We start from the raw sequence: 20,604 nt of genomic DNA, 5'->3' as shown, positions 1-20,604 counted from the left end.
CCAATTATTCCACCAAACTTTGTACATTTCTGTTCCTAGAGTTACCTCATGTGCATTTGCAAGAAAATTTTCATTTCATATAGTTTCATTTGGTATTTCAAGATCATTTTCAATTCAAAATGGCCGCCATTCCTATGCTCATGTACAATATGAATGGCAAAAAGTATGCATTGAAATATATACCTAATTTACTGTATTTCCAGTTCCGTATCTATGCTGTTATAAAATGTTGCATGTGCAATACTAATATGATGGGTGCCACTTATAATATAGGGGGCCTACATGCATTTTTATTCTTCTAAATGCAAAAATTCAAAATGGTCGCCACTCTTTTTCTCCTGTACAATATGAATAGCTAACATATACGTGGAACTAGAAAACTAATTTGCTGGTTTGTTTTTTTCTGACATGCAGCTACATAGTTTGTTAAGATTTAGTGCTGATCATTATCTTAAGGATGTTCTTAACAGAAAGTTTTTCTTTTGTGATGCAAAAGTCCCAATTTACCACATAAATTAGGATTTTCACTAGGAATTACGGATGGAGTTTCGAGCATTAACAATCATAAACCTTGCGATGTTTAACACAATTTCAAATCTTTTATTTTGTTTCAACAAAGAATATATATACTAAGTGCACCAAACACCACGCAAAAAAATCAATAATGGACCATCATATTCTACAAGCAGCTTGAATATAAAAGTGTAATACTAACAAAATATATTAAGAAGCCTAGATGCATATCATTTATCAAGTGTTAAAAATGGAGTGGAAGCTAGAAAGCAAAGCTTCAATGCATTCCCCTGAAGGTACAGAAGAATCATATACAGTACTGTAGAATGTGTCATGATTGCGGACAAAAACATTTATGACAAAACTAACAACCCTTTACAATGTAGCTTTTTTTCCAGCTAGAAGTTGGAGGAGGGGAGTCCTGCATGAGGCAAGTTTTAAATGGATGATAATCTCCATCGCTTTGTTATGGTATAATTTAGGAGTAACGCCTTGATATTATCGAGCAAACTTGATTTTCTTCATTTTTATTGTCTCTAAAGATCTCTTTATTTGGATATTTGGCAGCAGGTGACATCAGCCCCAAATTTGCAAGATTCTCAGGCTAAAGATACATATCAGCCCTGCAATTGCCTTAATTGCAACCACACCTGATGTTCAGCACTTCCTCAGGGGTCAGAGGGTGATTTTTTTTTTTTTTTTTTTTGCCATAGAAACAGGATGAAGACATCAAAGACTTGCTTCACTACCCTTTGAAGCCCTTTGGCTTTTTTGTCGCCAGGCAAGAGACAGTGTTGTAGTTAACTTGGGTGGTATCAGAGATAACATCAGCCCAGCATCTGCACCACCCTGTTTTGGGGTCAAAGCTTTGAAGCGAAGGAGGGAAATCTATAGGTTGGCTTGTGGGATTTCAAATGCATTGATGGCAGGTTGTTCGGGGGGGGGGGGGGGGGGGGGGGGGGGGGGCATGCAATGAAGCGTTTTGTCAGTTTTTTTTTAACAAGCTGTTATAAGCTTCTAAAATCCTTGTATCTGATTGGCTGAGAGCAAATTTGTCAGACAAACTTGTCAGACAAAACGTTTCCCCTTGTAAGGCAATTGCAGGATTGCAGGGGTCGTGGAACCGAGGGTTGGGCAGCAACAGAGGTGGGGGCAAGCATGATGTTTATTGTGTAATACAAGCCCCTTGACTGAAATGGACCCATTACACGTATATTCATCATGAATCTTCTGCGTTATATTAACATTGGTAAATATTCCATGCTTCCACAACTCATCATTGAAGGAAAGGTGTGAGCAAAGTACTCATCTCCAGACAGAAAATTAGTCCCTTTTACAGTGGCAGCATCATACAAGTCATATGCGTCAATTCCTTTACAACCTTAAGTGACTGCATTCCTAGAGAAAATACAAAATCATTCTTGGATATTTCAAAATAGGACTACTGTGGTGGGATGGACTTTCTGTTTACTATAATAGAATATAAAAAATATAGTGGTACCACTAGCAATACTTTACCAAACTCTTTGTAATCCTCCAAACACACTTGTCCGTTTTGTTACATTCTAACCAGCCTTGAGCAATTAGGGAAAATCATGCAAGCACAGAACCAGTGGTAAATTTTATGTACGATATACAGATAAGACAGAAGGTCATTTGTCATTTGTGTTTCAAGCAAATCATATTCTGGGTTAAAATGGCAAAATGTGGGGCTTTTTTATTTCAGCGATTTGACGAAAGAAAGTGAGATGGTCCCTTTGTTCCACTTTCCCCTGCCTCATGTTCTTTCTCGGATGAGGGGGTTGAAAAGTTTGTGTAATATCGCTTTTAGATAATGTAGGACAGAACAGTTATTTCGAACATTTGTGTCATCATCTGAGATTTAGCCGTTTAATTCAATAAACAGTGAATATTATGATGTTGAACATCTCAAGGCAAATAAGTATCAAATGTTCATATCTAATAATTTCTGATAAAAGATCTTGATGTTAGCGTCAATTCAAGTTTTGGTGGGGGAAAACCAGATTGAGATACAATGTAGCAAATTTGGAAGTTTGCATCACAACTAAAACAGCTTTTTGTTATGCTAGTAACAACCTTCTGATTTATAATCATCACCCAAATTGATAACCAGTGTAGCTGCGTGACAGAAAAAAAAAATATGTTTATTGCCATGTGCATTTTGCCGTTCATATTGTACAGAGGAATACTAGTGGCATCCATTTTGAAGATTTGTTTTAAGAAGAATATATAAGCCTCAAAACAATATATTTTATGTTTGTTTGTTTGTTTGCTTGCTTGTTTTGATAGTGGCACTCATCAGATTTGCATTGCACATGCAACACTTTATAACAGCATAGGTACGGAACTGGAAATACAGTAAATTTGGTATATATTTCCATGCATACTTTTTGCCATTCATATTGTACATGAGCATATAAATGGCGGCCATTTTGAATGGGAAATGAACTTTAAATGCCAAATGAAACTATATGAAATGAAAATTCTCTTGTAAATGCACTTTAAGTACGGCCGTGATAAGGCAAAGGAACGTAACTCAAAATTTGGGCATTTTGAGTTATGAGCATATGGCTCCTAAATAAAATGTGCTCTTTTTAATGGTGAATGTCTCAATTCTCAAATGTTTACCATTTCAGAGATAAAAAGCGTATCTCACACACCTTTTTCACAACGTTGCCGTTTCCAGCTAGGCAAAACAACGTAAGCTGAGATACGTATAGAAATGACAAAGAAAGCATTTTCGCTGTTACGGCAAATGAACGTATCTTTACATACACTGTTTTTTCATGGTGGTTTCTCAAGAAAAAAGAAGGAAATTGCGACGCCAAAAGAACGTATGTCATCATACAGCGCTTTGCTGTATAAAATCAGGGCCATGCGCGCTACAGTCAGCACGGCAAAACAACGTATCAACATCGTGGCCATCACAACACACGCTACACTGCATAACTCTATGTGCAAGACCTACATAGTTACGGCTACGTGCTGCAGATCCATTTCAGCCGCGGCAGTGAGTGTGGTGCCGCCGCTGATGCCGGGCCGTTTGCGACAACAGCTGCAGCAGTGCTGCAGCAGAGTACTGGTTGACTGGCAGGCAAGCTTTGCTGCAGTGTGAACCAATCTCTGAAGTCATGCCAGTTGTTCTGTTTTGCAGTCATGGAATGGATATTCTCCTGACCAGTTAATGCTACCACAAAGAAAATCAGCGGTAACACCGGTAAGTTTTATTTTGTTTTTGTCAGGTCTAAGTTTGATCCAGCCCGACCGGACGCCGTGCGAAGTACGGCGATTGGGCTGTACAGAGTGGAAGACAGTACGCTATGCTAGTAGGGTCCAGTACTTTCAATTATAGTTTTCACTAAGATTTAAGAAAACGATGAGTAAAAAAAAAATAAACAAATAAACACAGCAAGCTACGAAAATAAAGAGCAAACATAGATCTATGAGTATGACAGCCTTTCCTGTCGGTGGGCTTGGCAAAACGTGGCTCATTGGTGTGGTTGTGGTTCTACTATTAAAGGACTATGTAAATGTAGGATACTTGTACTACTACTAGTGGTCTAGTAGATCAAGTAGTGACTCTCAAAAGAAATTTACCTATGCGCAAAGGAAGTGGACCCCAATATACTGTTATGATCATCGACATCATTCGACTTGAGGTCTTCTACCTCAAATTCAGTTTTGTAAAGTAACAGCTTTATAGTAAACAGTAGACTCGACTTCAAGCAAATGACAATAAAGCTTGATACTGATGAATTCCATTTAGTCTTTAGTGGCTACATGAACTGATGGCAGACGATATGTTCTAATAATGACATTAACATCATTACTTTGGCAAGAAAAGTAGGGATAAAATGTAATGTTTGGTCTACATCTTTGGTTAAACATAAGTAGTCTTAGATCTTGTGTGTTATTTCTTGAAAGGATGAAGAATGTGATTGTGGTGTTTTCATACATACAGGAATTTACTCACTTAAAATTAGCCTAAAAAAATTCAGTGCTTATTTACGTCGATGTAGGGCAATTTGTCAATCAGTTGCAATGAAAACATCTCGACGGAAGAACTTCATAAATTTGAATAACAAAGCAGTACCCGCTGCATGCTATAAGGATTAGAACCAACACTTGCTGTCGGGCGAAAGCTCGGTGGTCTAGTGGAGATGACGCCTGTCCGGTGATCAGGAGGTCGTGGGTTCGAATCCTGCTCGAGTATGTACGCCCATGATTTTTTATCATGGCTACTACTAAAACACTGATCCATTCAGTGCTTATTTACGTCGATGTAGGGCAATATGTCAATCAGTTGCAATGAAAACATCTCGACGGAAGAACTTCATAAATTTGAATAACAAAGCAGTACCCGCTGCATGCTATAAGGATTAGAACCAACACTTGCTGTCGGGCGAAAGCTCGGTGGTCTAGTGGAGATGATGCCTGTCCGGTGATCAGGAGGTCGTGGGTTCGAATCCTGCTCGAGTATGTACGCCCATGATTTTTTATCATGGCTACTACTAAAACACTGATCAATTCAGTGCTTATTTACGTCGATGTAGGGCAATATGTCAATCAGTTGCAATGAAAAACATCTCAACGGAAGAACTTCATAAATTTGAAAAATAAGGTACTATTTAATGGTTCTCTTTACCTGCTAACTATGGAAGCCTGATTTATTTTCTTTTTAATTCTTTGTGCAATTTTAGTCAGCTGTACATATTCTTTAAAACATTATTTTTTTTCATTTCGATACGATATAATGCATTGTTGCCATGGTAGATCCTATACATGCTAATACGTTCCACCCCTCCCCCATAAAAATGTTAAGGGCAAAAGCTTATGGAATTCAAATATTTATTTTTAAGTTAGGTGGTTTTAAATACTATGTAAAGTTCAAATATTCAGACCCAATCGTCTACTTTAGGTGATACTAACATTCGTGTTGATATACATATTTGCTTGTTTCTCTTTTCAGTGTCCACACCAACCGCCAGCCTAGACCAGCACAGAAAAGGAATGCAGTGTATCAAGTACAATGAAAGGTACACGTTGAATAATCACCTATTAATTCATACAAAAAAAGTATTAGGAGAAGGGGGCAGAAATGAATCCCACCTTTGTCATTATCACTAGCGACACAAGCCGGCATTTGGAAAAATAAAAAAATAAAAATAAAAGAAAGCAGAATCCATGATGATGACTCTCTGATAATTTGAGAATACCACATTTCACAGTTCATTCCTTGGCGATAAAAAATAATAATATTAAATGAAAACTGATGAAATGGTAACCATATTCTGTCTCAAAACAAACACACAGCCTTGTGCATCCTCAAGGGGTATTTGTATGATGTTTAATAATAGATATTGTGAGTGTATTTCATTATTTGAAGAGTTTGTTTGCAAAATACGATAAGTACATATTTGCCAAATGGAGATATTTGCGATTAAGGGTCAAGAAAAATAAAGATAATAAAAGAAATTGTTTGCTTCTTTTGACCACAACTTCAAAAATGTTCCATTTTATGGACTGACCAGTATATAATTTAAAAGATATCACATTGTACTTTATGAGAGAGACTGTACTTCAATATCTTCAAAAAAGGACTTATCGGTTTTGCGAACAAGCTCTTCATAAATACTCATTCTCATATTCTTTGCTTTTTTAGGAGGGGGGGGGATCTGTGAGAGAGGATTTGTTACAAACAACCATGTCTAATGAAGAATTTAATCACATAACTAAAGCAGAATTGAAATTCACTAGCTTTCTTTTATGGAAAATACAGAGTGCCTCATTTTATTTTGTGTTAATTATTCTCTTGCGTTTCTTTTTCATTTTCCTGCAGTGGTCTACCGAGCAGTTCGAAAGCAGAGAAAGGAGCAACTATACAAATTTCAGAACAGCTCTGCACGCCCGTCGGAATCTCATGAAAGATGGAGTGGATTGTGCACTAGATCAATCAACTCTAAAAGAAAAATAATAACACTCGGATTGTTTATATGGGATCAAGTAAATCTTTCACAGTTAAATTAAGAACTCACAAAACTCAAATGTGAAATGTTAATGACTATTCTTACGTTATTAAGGCACAAGAAAGATTTCTTTTTTATATTGATATGAAACTAAAGATTCTATTTCAAAAAAGAATATGATGAGGGCTTATTGCCCTTTGAAATGATGATTATCAACTTTAGGTAAAACTATCACTTGTTCATATCAAATATTGTTGGAAATGCTTGCCCTCAAAATCAATATCATGTTCATTGAAACTTGTCAACATATTTCAGAAAACCAGGGAAATAGTAACCTTTATTTCCTGCATAATTTTGATTTATTTTGAGCCTAATCTCTCCCGGAGCTCTCAGACAACGCAGATGTATTGCAGCGCAGCAAATCGCTGTTGTGATAAGACGTTTATTGAAATGTGTTTAAAGTGAATACTGTTGCAAATTCTCCCTTCGTTTCAGCTGCCTGATAATTGTTTTTTACCCAAGTATTTACTTCTTACTACACTTGATCTTCAACAGCAGTAAGGATTGAAAATACATCGTGTGCTATTTATAATTTGTAATTTGTAGATGTTCTGATCTTCCAAGGTAAAAATTGATGCGAAGGTCTGATATGGTAATAGTATAACTAAGTATAACTAATCTCCAGAAAAAAAAAAAATATATGTTCTGTTCTATTGAAATTGAACATTTTGGTCCCATGGTTCTGTTCAACTGTGGTACGTAATAATAAAGACTACTTTACTCGGGAAGTAAATTACATTTTTTTTCTATTTCTTTTACCATCATGATAATGTTTATAGTTACTGCTGATTTGCTTTCAATGTGATAAAAGCATAATGGCATATCAAACTCTATCTTAGATTGTAAGAAGAAAGCGTAGATACCTATTTCATATTTTTAAGACTTGCAAATAATCGAACGATTTCTGTAATGCTGTTGTCTGTGAGAAACAGATGTACACACATTTTTTTCCCTATAAACCTTTAAGAAAATGTAAATCCGTCTCTGCATCTACGTTTCTGTCATGTCTATCTCAAAGTTATTCAACTGAGAGAATGTTTGCACCTCTGACAAGTCTGAGATGTGTGTGTGTGTGTGTGTGTGTGTTTTGTACTTGCTTGGTTGTGTGTGTGCGTGTGTGTGTGTGTGTGTGTGTGGTCAAGTTACACCTAAAAACATTAAAACCTGGATTCATACTTACCTGATAAATCATTGTTATTATTGTTGTTCAAAGAATTGAGGCATTTTAAGCTTACGGATACAATTCATGCAATCAACCAAACATCAACAACTTATAACGATAAACAAAGTACTTAATATTATTCTGTCTGTTCAAATCCTTTCATCTCAATGGAAATCGTTAAATAAATCAAAGAAAAGATAGAAATTAAAACAGGAGTCTCAATATTAACACATGCGTGTATGTGTCTTTGAAACGAAGTGTATGTGCAGATGTCTATACAATTCTTTTTTATACCCATTTTATTTTAGTGTTTTTTTTTGCCAGTTCCCATACAGTCATAATAGTTGCCACTCATGTATTTTCATACTAAAAATTATACAAATTTCAAGTTCATCTTAATTGTAGCACATCATAAGAAGTGTAATGAAATCCATTTTCAGACTTTACCCAAACTCGTACTTTAGTTGTCAATATTAATCCAAATCCATGCTTTTGTTAGAACAACATGAATGATAAACCACATATAATTATGCTCCCAATGAAAAAAATCTTACATCAAGAGATAAAAAACATACACTTAAAGATAATAAAAAAGAATGGACATCTCAATAAACTATAAACTGTGTATGCAAATGAAGTAAAACAAAAATAAACGGTAATTGGTAGATAACAACTAATTACATTTTAGTACATACTCAGTAAGTTTTTAGAACAAAAAATGAAAATGTTCAATTGCATCGATAATTTTGCAAGCTAACGTGTTTTACTATTCCTTACGTATATTTAAAAACACATAACGGGACTTTTATCATCCAGTTAACAAAATTGTCAAAGTAAATAAATCATAGAGATTGTTGCCATAGAGTTGGGATACGTCATTCTGCCTAATTACATTGATGAAAGGGTTGAGGCGCAGATATTTGTAAGTCAAGATACGTTCTTTTGGCATACTGAAGTGGCTTCGCGGGAGAATGCTTACGCGCCGTAAGTCAGGATACGTTCTTTTGCCTAATTGATATGTTGCCGCGTGAGGATTCTCGCACAACGTAAGTAAGGATACGCTCTTTTGGCAAACTAGAATTACTCATCAGCACAGTGCTGTGATTCGGTAAAATGCTGTATCTATTCTAAACATGGCAATTACTCTAAAACGGGAAGTCCTATTTTACTGAAATTTTCCCGAGATATTCTTTATTGATGCCTAAGAAACTTCGCTGCTTCAAAAGTGTTTTGCTCCTATGACGGAAAAATGGGAACCAATTGAATTTTCAAAGTCGTTTTTCTCAGAACATGATATTCTGAGTTACGTTGTTTTGCCTTATTACGGCCGAGTAGCTCTCGGAACAGAAATGTACAAAGTTTGGTGGAATAATTGGTCACAGAATGCACATTATTGTGATGATCACGGCCAAATTAGCATATTTGGCGGCCATTTTGGATTTTTGCATTTTGCCGAAAATGCTCAAGGTTACGCGAGTGGCATCAATCGGATTTGGAATCAGCACCCTCGAATTGACAAGAAACCATCAAAAAACACTGTATATATCAAAAAACAAGGTTAGGTGCACTTTCTATGGAGCCTAGCCTGGACTATGAGGCATGGCACCCAAACCAACCAGGTCTATTCTATGGTGATTTCATGATCTTTTTACCCACAATTCAGATATCTTTACTAGTTGCGTCTGCTTCCTGTATTCTTGTACTGTTCAGCTCTATTCCGTGGACGGAATATGATTCGCAACCATTAATGCCTGTAGACGTGTTATTCAAATTTGGATTTTACAGGTCAGCCATCTGACCAATCATTCATGTAATTGGCCAAAAGTGATTGTTGAAGTCTAAACATGCCAAAATTAGCCATATGCACCGCATGATATACACATAGTCCATAGGGTGTAATTCTGTTGGCATGGTAGGATTTAATGCAAGGTTTGTGTCTGTCCTGACTTCCCATCAACAGGTGCAATCTCTCCCAGACCTTCTTCCTCCCCCGGTGACCGACACCAGGCAACCAGCAGCTCCGCCCCCTCTCGGGGCCCCGCCCAACCTGCCCCCTCCAAGGCAACCGTTTCCCGGCGACCTAGCGAATCTGTTTGGTGGGAACGGGTTCTTCCCACCCCCGAGCCTTGCCAGACATGTGCCGTCTGTACCAGTGGGAATGCAGCCACGCAGTGGTGGGTAGATTTCCTCTTCATTTATCCATGGACCTACTACACACATGGACTAGTTGTAAGGAAGGTCTTTTTTGATCCCATCATCACCACCGCCACCTGATTATGGGCATCTTAATTAGTATATTCAGGTGCTTGGATAATGACGATTGTGCAATTGTGCATCGACACTGACAAAAGAACCATTTCTCCCTCATTGCGGTCTTATTTTGCTTAGGTGCCTTTTTAGACTCAACTGATTTTGAATAAACAGCAATGAAAGGGAGCAGCAAACCCGAAAGCACAAAGGTTTTCCTATCCCAAAATTGAACATTACTGAAGTGGACACTTGTGGACAAGCGTGTAACATGGCTAAATGATAGGAAATATGTGTCATATACGGTTACTGTCCATGTCTACCCTGGAACAATGTGCGAAAATTGGGAAAAATCATATTACAAATCAAAACTAGCCTGCCAAAATAATTGCTTTCTTGTGTAAAGTACGCACATTTCGAAAATGAATTTACTTGAGCGATAATTTCCCAATGTACGCTACAACTGCACACGCATTTTTCTTGATCTAAGAAAGTAATTACGTAAGTTCTTCGCATGTAGTATATCGATGTTCTATTGTGTATGTGCTCTATCAGAGTGGAATAACCATATGACATTGATAGCCTTTAATCCAGACTTAGACTGTATATAATCACTGCTTTGTATATTTTTTGTATATGCTGTATATCAGAGTGGAGTGACCATGTGACATTAATAGCTTTTTATCCAGACTTAGTCCGTATGTCGATGTTCTATTGTGTGTGTGATGTATCAGAGTAGAATATCCATGTGACATTAATGGCCTTTACTCCAGACTTAGACTGTATATAATCACTGTTTTGATATGTTGTGTATATCAGAGTGGAGTGAAGGAGGTGGATGGACCATGGCCCAGGAGCTCCTACCAGTGGAGAGCCAGACAGACTGGCAGGCAGCTTTCGGCTTTGCTTCTGAGGCCAAGGACAAGCACAATGATGATGATCTTGGTACGTATACCTAAAAAAATATCCAATTTTCAGTATCGCCAGTGTGGAGATACTTAACGACAAGCACAATGATGATGATCTTGGTACGTAGACCTCAACAAATATCCAATTCTTAGTATCGCCAGTGCAAAGAAACTTCTGAAAAGCTCTGTCACAGATGCATTGTGGATTCCATGGTGCCATTGTCGCTTCCGGTTGTCTCGCGTGCGTCTCAGTTCCCATACGATTCAATGGAGACTTATGTCTGCTTTTACATTGTTACTCCATTTTTCTTGGCGATAATTCAGCCTAAAAGAGTTGAATGTTTCTAAATCTTACTGATTTGCGGTCACTAGAGTCATGGTTTACTATTGCAAGGCTTCAATGTGCTGGTCACATGATGGGAAGCGAAGAAATCTTCAACAAAAAAATACCCCTCAATAAAGACAGAACATGACCTGAGTGCATAAGCAGTCAAAACTGGGGCAAGTTTATCCCCTGAGCTGTCCCATAATGCATCTAAAATGCTGCTCTGAGCATGGCACCTAGGTATTAGCGATACCAAGAATTCACATAACTTAACCCATTGAGGATGGACTGATTTCACTGCAACACACATTTCCCGTAGACACCTGCCCGAGTATACTCGGGACTATACTCGGGACTCGTCCTCATCGGGTTAACATTTTTCTTAGGTGACTCATTCATACCACTAGTAACTTTAACTCTTCAACATTACAATCCATAAATTTTAGATTTTAGGTTGCCCGAGTTAGCCACTAAAAGATAACCAAAATGAAAGTGGTGGCCCGACATCTATTTTTAGTGGCCCCGAGCAACCAGTCAACTTCTCAAGTTGAGCCGTGATACGCAGTGTATACATGTTTCAACCGCAACCAGTTGTTTTTCTCGGCTCTTCTACTTTTGCTTGATCATGTAACTTTGCTATGTTATACTGCGCTTTTATCGCAGGCGAATTTTTGGAACCTCCTGGCAGAGATTTGCAAGCCCACGTGGAAAAGCGATCCCTTGTCTGTTTATACTGCTTAGGCTGCGCCTGACAGGTTGCATTTTCATGGAAACCGAGTTTCCCTCCACTCCAATAGGCAGCGTGGGCTTTTGAATTTCTTACATAACGGCAGAGCGATTGACTGCAAAAGTTGTACAGGTTGTGCTGTGTTTACTGGTGATGGGCAGTCGAATATTATTTTATCACACAATTTTCGGTTGAGAATATATGAGAGCCCATTCCGGCATGCACTTCACAACAATTTGTTTGTAGCCATATCGTGTCTCAAGGGCACTTTTTCTGCATGGAAAAAAATCTTCAATTTCATTGTATATCATCATGGTTTTGTACTGATTTTCATCAGTGCGAACAGCCGTTTTAGTTCGGCAGTTGAGTTTCTGTGACCCATTGTCACGCTCCAGGACCATTTAATGTAATGTATGTAACGTGTTTTCCCTGTGGTCACTCTGTCCTGCAGGCTTTGACCCTTGGAAGGAGTCCAGTCAGGGTCTGGCTGACCTCTTGGAGAAGGAGCTTCAGCTGACCCCACCCACAGCCCTTACCCCGCCCACCAAGCTCACACAGCCACCGCCCGGTTTTGGAATGCCCAATCACTGTCTGCCATTTAGCTCCGCCCCTAGGCTCGTCAGACCAGGTACGTACAGACCGTTCCTGTTTTCGGACCAGCTGACCATCAAGACAAATTGACCACCAACCTCCAGACAACCAGATCCCATCCCATTGTCAAGTACTGTAAAAGTGGAAATTCTCGCGGTGTTCAAATTTCCGCGCATTTCGCGCAACCAGAAACTGGCGCGAAAATAAAAGCGTGTGGATATTTTTGCTTGCCATATGTGCCTGTGCGTGATGTCTTGATTGCGCGGAATTAAAAACACGCGAAACTCTTCCGACCCGGCCAAGCGCGAAAAATTAGTCACGCGAAAATATCCACTTTTACAGTATTTGTTAACCACCTCACTTTATGTATATAGTTGGGACTAAGGACTCTCCTAACAACAGAATATTCACGTCCATGAATATGTCATCTTCACCTGTCTTTTATTATTGTTTTTTGCTTGATGAAACCGAACAATATTCAAGTTCAAGTTGATTTATTTCATTTCCAACATACAAATCATTAGGAATACAATAAAATGTTTGTATATGTGACCCGCTACAACAAAAAGGTCCTAAAGTCGCGCACGGTCGAAGCTGTGAAAATCGAGTTTGAAGTCAGAGCATCAAAATTGGTCAAAACTTACGATTTTTTGATTTTGACATATTATTGGAGTCTGACATGTCTTCTATCATCTGTCGAAATTTTGAAGCAAAATGATGAAAGGAAAGACCAAAAAATAGCGTTTTTCTGGGCCATGTTTTTTGGCGTTTCAATGAAGCAGAAACTGGTTTGAAAATTTGGATTGAGCGCCACAGATAGGCTCCGCCCCTAACAACGACCGGAGTGATCTCATTGGTCAGTTTGCTGCTTGCCGCTAACCGAAGCGTGAAGCTCGCACACTGCCAACTCGACTGGAGCGTGCGGGCGGGGTGCGCTATGCCCAGCCGCTTCTCCTGGCATCCTGGTCACTGATTGGTCGGTGAGGAGACCGCCGACGCTGTGCTTGAATGAGCATTTCCGGGGTTGCTAGGATTTACCTTCTATTGTCCGTAGGTGAAAACTAACTTGCATGTCCCTTGATCGCGATTGCGTCGCAAGGAAAACTTTCAGGGCGCTTTTTTTGAAACAGTGATTTCCCAGACGTCTCGACATGCTCTCTTTTAAACATCGATATCTCCGCAGCCGATTATTTTTATAACATGAGTTATATATCAATTTAAAGCAGAAAGATTAGGGAATTTTGTCATGCAATTTTCAAATAATCAACCTCGCCCGACTTTAGGATCATTTTGTTGTAGCGGGTCACATATACAGTTATCAGGAAATCAGTGCAACAATGCAATGAACATAATAACATGTAGTAGAGACACAGGTAAACTATCAACAGAGATACAAATAAATGTATTTTCAATATTCATATATCATGTAATATTCAACCTCCCTTCATAGAATAACAGTTGCGAAAGAATAAGTTTTGATTTATTGGCAAGCCGAATGTGAAATGGGACTATTTTTAATATGTCATAGAGCTGAAGCATAGAGTCTGAAACAGGCCTCTGACTGTGACTACTGATAATACTCCTGCACTCAAAATGTATTCAAGCAACTGAGCCATGGAGTGTAGGTTGTAGATAATGAGAAGAAATTCCTTATGTAATGAAAACCCCAGTCATGCAGTCCTCTCTGTAAATATCAAATTTGTAATTAAAAGCTTGTGGCAATTGTCCTTTTGAAAAGTATTTGTCAGTTAAGTCAGGATTTAAAGCAAAATTACCGCAGGGCCCCATTTCATATGAAAGTTAATATGATAGCAACTCTCGCTGGAATGATAATTGTCATGGTAACAACAAGAATCCAGCTTCCTGATTGGCTGTTGCCATGGGAAGTTGCCATTTCAGCAAGAGTTTTTATTCTATTGACATCTTTTATGAAATGGGATCATGGAGTCACCTGACTTCTGTCGCACCTCAGTTGATGTTTCTTCTCTATTTGCTTATGGTGGTTAAACCTCTTCTTGCATACTTGCAAAATTCAGTGTTCAAAATGTCAAATTTTAAGTGAAGAGTTTGTATTAAAGTGATATATTCTGTCAATTGTTAAAGATTTTTCCTCATTTCTTCCAGATGCCAGTGGCAGTAAAATTCTTCCCTGGATGCAGAGCCAGGCTCCGCCCCGGGGCCCGCCCACGTCAGAAGCCCCACCCACTCAGCCCCTCCCACGCCATCCTACAGCCAATCATGTACCGAGGTTTCATCCAGTGTCAGGCCACTCTCCCCAAGCAACACATCCCATGGTAGGGTGGAATTTACCTTTACAGAAAGCTATTCAGTCTGTTCTTACAAGTATTGCTTTAATAAAATATGGAAAGTTTATGTTTACAATAACTTTCCTCAGGTTTTAAGAAACTAGACAAAAAACCTGTAATACTGATTTAACAAACTATCAGTAGGGGAAAAAGAATAGTTCAGTCGATTAACCCTAACTAGGCCGGGGGGGGGGGGGGGGGGGGGGGGCTCAAAGGCCCCCCCCCCCCTCGACGTTCCGCGCGATGTATCGCAATCGCAAGAAGCTATCACTGCGACGTTTCATGACTTTTTTCTTTCGAGTCTCCCGCATCTTTTGACACCAAATTTGCGACGCCGGGGCGCGCGGTTCCGAAGTTACGCATAAATATGTACATGCATGTCAGACCAAAAATTGCTCAAAAACGTTAATTCGTGTACAATTTCAATGCAAACTGTGCTTACAGGCAAATTTCATAAAAGCATGATTATTTTGGTGTTTTATTGATTAAAATCCATGAATAACATATTTTCTTGTTCGGAGCGATGTCGCGGACGAATTTCATCGAAAAAACAATGAAAAACATAAAGTCGAAAAAACAAAGAAATACATAAGAAATTCCAAAAAACAATGAAATACTTAAGAATTTTTTCTGATATCACAATTTTTTTCATTACATTTGCTTTAAAGGACACTAAAAAGAATATTTACACAAAAAATGTGCCTGTTTTGAGCTTTATTTTGTGATTTATACCAAATAGTCTGATTTTACGCATCATCATGCATAAATTAGCATAATTTAGCATAAATGATGATTTTTTGAAAAAATAACTTCATGGTGTTTTAGATTACATCATAGGCAATGTGTGTGCCAATTTTCATTGCGATCGCGCGGTCGACGACCGAGATCTGGAGGGGGGCCTGGGAGGCCCCCCCTACCCAAATAGCCCGGCCTAGTTAGGGTTAACTATGAGTGCTTTTAGGGAGAGTGAGAATTGATAGTGGGAGCAGTTTCTAGTGAAACTTTACTGACTCAATTCTTGACTAACTGTAGTGTCTACACTATGTGCTGTAAAACCAGAAGCATTCGCGGAAGGAAGCATTTGTGGCAAGAAACTTTTGCCAATTGAAGGTGTCCGCCTTTCTCTTTCCAAAGTGGCTCTTGCATTGAATGCATTGTGTAGACAAAACTTTTGCTTACATTTTACTTCCATTGCAAAATTAGCGAAAATGTCTGTTTTGAGGTTAAGTGATATCTTTTGAAATGAGATGTGCAGTAAGCTGCCAGTGTTTTACTATTTACACACCAGCTTCATTCTCAAGATTTATGTTCACTTAACCTTGTTGATCTTTATTATTTTCTTCCCTTTTAATCAAAATATAAATATTTTTGTACTCATTTTAGTAAAAGTGTTTCTAGTCCAGGACACTAGAACACAAGAACTAACTACACCAGCAATACTGTACATGGCTTGAAGACATGGTAGTATGTAAGACTCTTTATATTTTTTTTTTTTTTTTTTGGGGGGGGGGGCCTGGTTTATGTTAATACTGACAATTTCCCTTAGTCTAACTAGAATAATGTTGAACGCATTTGTAGGACTGGACATCTCTGATGTGCATGTGAATTCACTCAAAATGAAGTGTATGCTCTTGTATTCTTTTTGCTGACTCATACCTTTGTTTTTGTTTTTTATTCACATAGGCAGTAGATGCTGTTTTGTAAAATATTGTGGTGTTCAGCGAACAGATTTTCCATGATTTCTTGCTCCATGAGATATTTTTTTTTCCTTCCATACCAGAATGGCTTAATGAATGTGCGTCTAAGTATAGAATATGGCAATCACGAACTGCGTATAAATTGTCTGAAATAGGGCTGAGTTATCCCTGAGACTGAGTTAGTCTGGATCCTTGTGGCATAAAAGGTGATGTGCCTACTTTTACTATCATTCACGTTTGATGTCAAGATATTCCAAAACAACTCATCATTCTGGCAAATCGCGTCAGCCAGGTATGTTTCTAGATATACTCGTTCGATATATGAAATGGTGCAAGACAGGATCTCAAACCCTTACCAGAACTATGTTTTCACTTTATCTTTTTTCTTCTATACCAGAATGACAACGTTCATCTCAAGAACTGGCAGGACGGACTGCGAGCTCTCTTACCCAACATCAACATCAGCTTTGGCCCCTCTCAGCAACACCAGTCATTCATGTCGGAAATGTCTCGAGTCAGTGCCCTCCAGAACTCAGGTAGGAGTCCAGTACTTGAAGGTCAAAGGTCACAGGTCAATAGGCACAGGTCCCTCATAGGACTTTAATAAAATGTGACCGTGCATCACAAAACAAACAAAAAGTGGCACACTCTGATTTTGTGTGAGGACTGAAAATAGATGAAATAGGTCAAACGAGCTGATCTTAAATTTTTATATTTTCAGGAAGAGCAAGTCTTCTTCTACACTATGCTAAAATTTGAGATCACAAAACAGGCAGGAAAGTGTTTTTTCTAGCAGTTTATCTGAAACATTTTTTGGCAGAATAGTGTGATTGAGTGTGTCTTTAGAATCCCTTTCTCATTTCTTATAAAAGCCTTGTACTCACTCTCCACTTTCAACTCCTATGACTTTTGAAAGGATAGTGCTACTGCTTTGAAAGTTAGCATTAATGAAGGACAAAGTGTGTTAATAAGGCATGCTCAATTTCAGTTTAATTTGATAATCCCTTCATTGTTGTTACTTGAGTGGTTTACATCCTATTTTTTTGTCCCATTCATCGCACAGTCAGCATGGCTTTGTAAAGATTAAGCGTTTGAATAGACACTGTACTTTAGAGCCTCTTTTCTAAGTTCACACTTTTTCTGAGTGTGTGCTTTCTTTCCAATATTTAGATAGGTTAGGAGAGTCCATTTGATTTGAGTTACGTATACATCATTTTAAAGCTTAAAGTCTGCTCTTTCAGAATATGCTCTTAACTAATATTTCATGTCTGGCTACTTTTTGTTTGTTTTGTGGTGCAGGGTCTCAAATGGACCCCTCATCTCTTGTTTATTATGTTGTAAGATCATCCCCTAACATAGCCTAAAGTGACAAGAAATACATGTATAAATGGCAAACTGCATGAAAATAATAAAGAGGTCATAGCTTGGAGAAGGTACAATGTTCCTTGAGTCACCCAAGGATTCTGTGTCACTTGCTACAGGTGACTCGTGGGTCGGGTCACCAACGGGGTCATCGTGGGCAGTGCAAGACCCAGCCATCATCAGCATACGAACAGCGCCCTCAGCGTCCAACTCAAGAGAAGCCAGTAGCACAGAAGGTAGGATTGTTAACAGATGACTTGATATCAGTTTTAAAACTTTTACAGTACAGTGAATTAATATCTTTACTTCACTTTAAATGGCAGGCAAATAAAGATTGTGGAGCTTGTCTTGATATGTTTTTTGCTTCAGTTGTGATAGTCTGTGTGAGTGAGTGGTGATTTATTTTATAAGCAAATGTGCTATTTTGATTACTCCTTCTAGTGCTGCCAGTACTACTGCTGCTGCTGCTACTACTACTACTACTACTAGTACTACTACTACTACTACTACTACTACTAGTACTGCTACTACTACTACTACTACTACTAGTACTGCTACTACTACTACTACTAGTACTACTACTACTGCTGCTACTACTACTACTACTACTACTGCTACTACTACTACTAGTACTACTACTGCTACTACTACTAGTACTACTACTACTACTACTACTACTACTACTACTAGTACTACTACTACTACTACTACTACTACTACTACTACTACTACTACTAGTACTACTACTGCTACTACTACTACTACTACTACTACTACTAGTACTACTACTACTACTACTACTGCTACTACTACTACTACTACTACTACTAGTACTACTACTACTACTACTTCCCCTACTACTAGTACTACTACTACTACTACTGCTACTACTACTACTACTACTACTACTACTACTACTACTTGATGCTACTTTTTATACTGCTTCCACTACTACTACTATATTCCACTGATACCATCTGTAGTGATATAATGATATCTTTCCAGCAATTTTGTGAATTTACGATCAGAAAATGAAGTAGCAGTGATAGCAGAGTAGAGGTAAAAGAAGTAATCATAATTATAGGAGTAGGGTCAATCCATGTCAAATCAACCAATTTTCAGACAATTTGTAATCCGACCCTCTTCAATTTTCTTTAAACTCGCACCAAATGTTCCCCCAAGTGTCTGACGGAAGATTCTGAAATATTGTGCCCAAAGGTCTAACGGTTGCTAAGATACAGCCTCCCTTAGCAACTGATGCGTGGTCGAACAATCGAGTTCTAATAAAATTTGCTATTTTTGATTGACTGCTGCAGCCAAGTTAGATGAGTTACATTACTCATTTTCTGTAAAATGGAAGAACTTTATGATCCTAACATGCACATAATATTATTGCGCACGAGTTCACCAAAAATGGTGGTTAAGCGTCAAAGCTACTGTTTTTGGGTGCATGTTTTGAAGCTGATAACTTCAACATTCAATTAGCTTAGAACTCAATATTATCCATTTTTAAAGACTCTTACTTGCTCTACAGACCTACCAAAAATCGGCCAAAAAGTATGCGTCGTTTTCTCGTAGGGCGCCCTCACAGTTAGATTTTTTCAAAAAGTTGCCAAGTTCAAGGTCACAAATCACCACTAGTCCCATCAAGCAACACCAATTTTTGTGTATTGATAGAAATTTACCTATATTTTCATGGGTTACAAAAACATTTTTGTTACCAAAATGTTTTATAGCTGGTTTATGCATTCGAAAATGGTCATAAACATCTAAAAATTCATGTAAAATGACATGTGAGATTTTGAGCACATTTCAAATTGTGATAGATTAGAGATGAAGTACCAAGACAAAATGGTATCTTCTGGGATGATAGTCTGTAATTAGTACCAAAAGGGTATACATCAGAAATTTTTTAGTCTTATTGGCAAAGACCGTGATATGACTTTTGATACTACATCTTTAGCAACCGTTTGACCTTGGGGCGAAATATTTCAGAATCTTCCATCAGATTCTTGGGGGAACATTTGGTGTGAGTTTAAAGAAAATCGAAGAGGGTCGGGCTACACCATTGGTTGATTTGACGTGGATTGACCCAGTAATAATAGTGGTAGTAGTAGAGTAGCAATACATGTACGTAGTAGTAGTAGTAGTAGTAGTAGTAGTAGTAGTTGTAGTTGGTTGTGTTGCTGTTGTAGAGGTAGTGGAGCCAGTATCATGATAATTTGATAACTTTGATTGTTGTGATTTGTCTAGCAGGTGAAGAGAAGCCACACTGGTTGGAATCTCTCCAGAATCTTACAGAGACAGACTCACCCACACAGATCCAGTCACAGCAAACAAATCATTTCTTCCCCGCAGAACACATACACAACAGGGGTAAGTAACACCACCCGTTTTCCTTAACGGTGGTACATCTGATCCTAACTCCACCACTTATAGCAGGAGTGAGTCTCACCACCTGCTTTTCCTACTGCGGTACATATAGTCAGTCCCAACTCCACCACTTTTTAACCCATTGAGGATGAGTCTTGAGAATACTTGGGCAGGTGTCTATGGGAAATGCGTGTAATAGCAAAATCAGTCCGTCCTCGACGGGTTAATAGGAGTGAGTTACACCACCTGATTTTCTTACTGGGGTACATACATTTTAAAGTTCCAAATCCACCACTCTTAATAGGGGTAAATCCTGCCACATGCTTTCCCTACTGTGTCCATTTAC

At 38.4% G+C, this 20,604-nt stretch overlaps 1 protein-coding gene across 1 annotated transcript in view; it reads left to right on the top strand.

The window, feature by feature from the left end:
• Positions 1-20,355, top strand: part of LOC139733820 (CCR4-NOT transcription complex subunit 4-like) — a 39,853-nt gene extending 19,498 nt beyond the window's left edge. The window contains exons 12-18 of the mRNA XM_071644629.1: positions 9,683-9,896; positions 10,789-10,914; positions 12,381-12,557; positions 14,645-14,814; positions 16,921-17,059; positions 18,005-18,121; positions 20,139-20,355. Coding sequence (XP_071500730.1) covers positions 9,683-9,896; positions 10,789-10,914; positions 12,381-12,557; positions 14,645-14,814; positions 16,921-17,059; positions 18,005-18,121; positions 20,139-20,269 — 1,074 coding nt within the window. The 3' untranslated portion in view covers positions 20,270-20,355. The remainder of the gene's footprint in view (positions 1-9,682; positions 9,897-10,788; positions 10,915-12,380; positions 12,558-14,644; positions 14,815-16,920; positions 17,060-18,004; positions 18,122-20,138) is intronic.
• Positions 20,356-20,604: the final 249 nt, after the last annotated feature.

Source organism: Diadema antillarum, unplaced genomic scaffold (assembly GCF_040938485.1).
Source record: "Diadema antillarum isolate AM-2024a unplaced genomic scaffold, OU_Dant_1.0 scf00000025, whole genome shotgun sequence".
NCBI lineage: Eukaryota > Metazoa > Echinodermata > Echinoidea > Diadematoida > Diadematidae > Diadema > Diadema antillarum.
Note: the sequence above shows the minus strand (reverse complement) of the source record. Positions and strands in the feature narration are given on the sequence as shown.